This window comes from Nannobrachium achirus (genome assembly GCF_963921795.1).
Source record: "Nannobrachium achirus genome assembly, chromosome: 10".
In the NCBI taxonomy this organism is placed as follows: Eukaryota; Metazoa; Chordata; class Actinopteri; order Myctophiformes; family Myctophidae; genus Nannobrachium; species Nannobrachium achirus.
The window spans coordinates 56216168-56219647 of record NC_137819.1 but is presented as its reverse complement, the minus strand read 5'-3'; the positions used below and the strand labels follow the sequence as shown (position 1 = coordinate 56219647).

At 47.2% G+C, this 3480-nt stretch overlaps 1 protein-coding gene across 2 annotated transcripts in view; it reads right to left on the bottom strand.

Moving 5' to 3' along the window:
* Positions 1 to 324: 324 nt before the first annotated feature.
* The window catches only part of ccn2b (cellular communication network factor 2b), a 4713-nt gene continuing 1557 nt past the window's right edge, over positions 325 to 3480 (bottom strand). The window contains exons 3-5 of one of the 2 annotated variants that reach the window (XM_080735102.1): positions 3240 to 3480; positions 2618 to 2892; positions 325 to 1653 (exon numbers count right to left, since the gene is read on the bottom strand). The exon at positions 3240 to 3480 is cut by the window's right edge and continues 11 nt beyond it. In XM_080735102.1, coding sequence (XP_080591228.1) covers positions 1348 to 1653; positions 2618 to 2892; positions 3240 to 3480 — 822 coding nt within the window. In that variant the 3' untranslated portion in view covers positions 325 to 1347. The remainder of the gene's footprint in view (positions 1654 to 2617; positions 2893 to 3239) is intronic. The other variant, XM_080735103.1, reaches the window with a different exon arrangement.

Here is a 3480-nt window from a genome sequence, read left to right as displayed (position 1 = left end):
CCCAGTGTTGCTATTTTAAGCAAAGGGACCAAGATGAATCCAGTGTATCTATAAAAATATACTTTCTTTATTGGAAATAGACAAAAAAAAGTGCAACAAACAATAACTCACTTGTATCTGAGCCAGGTGGTTACAGTGAAAAAACAATATCATACAGTAATACAACTAAAACACTGTTTAAACAATAGTTACATAAATTATAGTACAAAACTGTACACAGTCTTACAGTATTTACACATGGTGTATTCGTCAAATGCCCAATTGCCTGTGCTACCTCTTTTAGTTTAGTTTTTCTTTTTTTTTAAATAAACAGTAAACATTATTTATTGCTAACAGCACTTCTTTAGTAAAGCCACATTATTACGTGTGATTTTTGGATAACATTTTCCTTTGTTGGTCTTTGACCATACTGTCAGGCTGATAGAAGGGTCATACCGAAATGAAAACAGACTGTTGATGTGAAATCCAATGAACTTGACTGAACTACAAGGATCAGTGGTCAACATTTCACCTCCAACAACTGAGATGACTTAGTGATTAAATATATAGGCAGGTCCTTATCAAAACATTAAAACACTAAATGTAGATAGAGAACAATATTAAAATACACATCCTTAGGATTTCTGTATCGTCATAGTCTTTCGTGGGTTCTTTTTTTAACAAACAACGTGTTTTCAAATGTCATTTTCTAACATTTCATGTCAAAGTGTGGACATTAGTTTGCTATGGGAGGTGCCTCAGTGCGGCCTTTATCTATGGCGGTAGGCTACTTAACAGTGCTTCTCCATGATGCGTCCCTATGGCACGTCATGTGGGGAATTCAAAATACACTGTATCCCCCCCTCCCTACGAGAAAAGTGTCCATTCTTTGAGTCCTCAGTGCGTTGCGACCACCATACAGCATCTCCGTGCACACTGTTACTGGTAGACCGGTCAGGTGACTTTAGAGCTGCGCGTTCAACTAAAACATCAGCCGAAAATAAAAAATAGAATAAAAATAAGATGAAGTACAGGATGGTTTTCATGCTCTACCTCGTGTCATGGATCAATCACACATTCTTCTTCCACTCCCTAAACTAGGCTGGCGTGGGCGTAGCGATGCAGAGGAGATGGGGTCCCACCATTCAGAAAGCTGCCAACGAATGTTTACCCCTGCGGACTGGTGGGGCAATGGGACTATGTCACTGTGTGTGTGTGTGTCTGTGTGTGTGTGTGTGTGTGTGTGTGTGTGTGTGTGTGTGTGTGTGTGTGTGTGTGTGTGTGTGTGTGTGTGTGTGTGTGTGTTTGATTGTGCGCGTTAGTGTGTGTGTGTGTGCCTGCGTGTAAGTAAAGCCAACGACCTCCCCTTCACATATCATTGTCATAGTCTCCGATCATCCTCCGCGTGTTGGACGCCAGAAAGATGTCGTTGTCGCGGGGACAGTCGTGGTGGCAGGAGCACGTCTTGATGAACATCATCTTCTTCCTGAAGACGTCTCCCTCGGGGCAGCGGAACTCTACCTCGCCGGTGACGGTGGTGTGAGGGGTGCAGCAGCGGTTGTCCGTGCACACTCCGCAGAACTTGGGCTTGTAGACCCTGGTGCTGGTGCAGCCCGACAGCTCGAAGCGCATGCCGCGCTGCATCTTGGGCGTCCGCACGCACTTCTTACCCCTCTGTGAATCAAAGCACAGGCTCAGCGTTCTCCATCTCACGTCACTGCACGAGGCAGCTACACTTCTTGTATGTAATATATGTCTGTTAATGTGGTAAGTGGACTGCATTTATATGCCGATGTTATAGACTCCTGACCGCTCAAAAGCACTTTACAAGGTATGCTTCCCCATTAAACAATTCACACACTGAGAGCAAGGCTCGTTGGGGGCACACTAAGGGGGGCAGGGTCTTGTTTAAGGACACAATGCCTGGAGGAGCTGGGGATCAAACGGGAAACTCTTTAGCCACTGAATCCCATAATTTATATGAATCATTTCTCCTTCTTATCCAATTCATTTAGAAATTCTGAAAATGAACTATTATACATTTTCTTTAGTTGCCTCCTATGGTTTCCATGACTACGATGTACTATACAGCACTGCTTCTCAACATGGAGTCCAGGGACCCCCAAGGATCCTCGAGGGGATTATAACGGTCCCCCATGAAAGTATCATCAAATGGGGGTCCCTGGCCTAATGCACATCAAACCGGGCGTCCAGTTGAGAACAGTACACTCTGCCGTGGCATGGATGCAGGGACGTGCAGAGAATGTTAGAGAGGCATGGGCTGAAATTTCTTAAAGGGCTTTTTGGTGAAATTCTTGGAAATAGCAGACCTAGCAGATAGGTCGGCTATTTTCGATGCTTGATTTCTACACATATAGGGCAATGAGATGCTGCATTCAAGTTCAGGAGAGTTTGGACAAGGCGATTCTCTTGAATGCTACCTTCAGGCATGGCTTGGAAAGAGGGCATTTGCATTTATTTCACCACAGTAAAAACTACATTCATGGTCTGGAGAGGGCACTTTTTACAGACGGATAAAAAGGCAGGTGCTCAAGCCCCCTTTGATGTCTATGTGTGCATGTGCCTGGATGGATGTGTTTCTATGTTGTTCTACTAGTACAGCTGGACATGTGCCCACCTTGATGTCTTTCTCCTGCTCCGCGTTGCACGGCCGGATCATGCAGATGCGGGTCTGCCTCTCCAGCTGGCACCGCTCGTTGTCGTTGGTGACGCGGGAGGACACGCCCATGCCGCACTCGGCCGAGCACTCGCTCCACTCCGTGGTCTGAACGATGCAGTTGTCCCTGGGACTCTCGGGGAGCGCCATGGGCCCGTGGGCCGGCACCTGTCTGAAGACTGAGCCGGGGGAGGAGGAGGAAGAAGAGGAGGTCAAGGGGTGAATCCGAGAGACCCCTGCTCAGGAGGAGGCCGAGGAGGGCGAGGTGTTTGTGGTGACAAAAAGTGGTGAAATGAAGGATGAGGAATGAGGAAGATGGCGAGAGAGAGAGAGAGAGAGACAGAGAGCACGAGTGAGTTGAGTGTTTTGCGTTCATGAGAGAAAGATGAAGAAGGAAGGAACTTAATCAAATCATGTCAAATGTCCAAAATTACCGATCTACAAGCTTTTCATTAACGCTGCACGACTAAGTATAAAATAGGGCTTAGAGAGGTTAGAGAAATTCTTGGTTGTATGGGGTTTGTAGGAGATGGAAGAAACAAAGAAAAACAGATGGGAGTTGGGGAGTTATTTTTTCACTCACCAGCCATGGCGGACTGGTAGGGGTTGTCCTGAGGTGTCTGGTCACATACCCACTCCTCACAGCACTTTCCGGGGATCTGGATGCGTCGTGGGTACGGGCAGTCGGGCGAGGGCAGCCGCACGTCGCTGGCACAGGTCGGCACGCAGCCAATCTCGCCGTTCATGCAGACGCAGTGGTGCTTGCAGCTCGGCTGGAATGTCTCCCCGCTGCGGTAGATGACCCCTCCCAGGTCACACGTCTG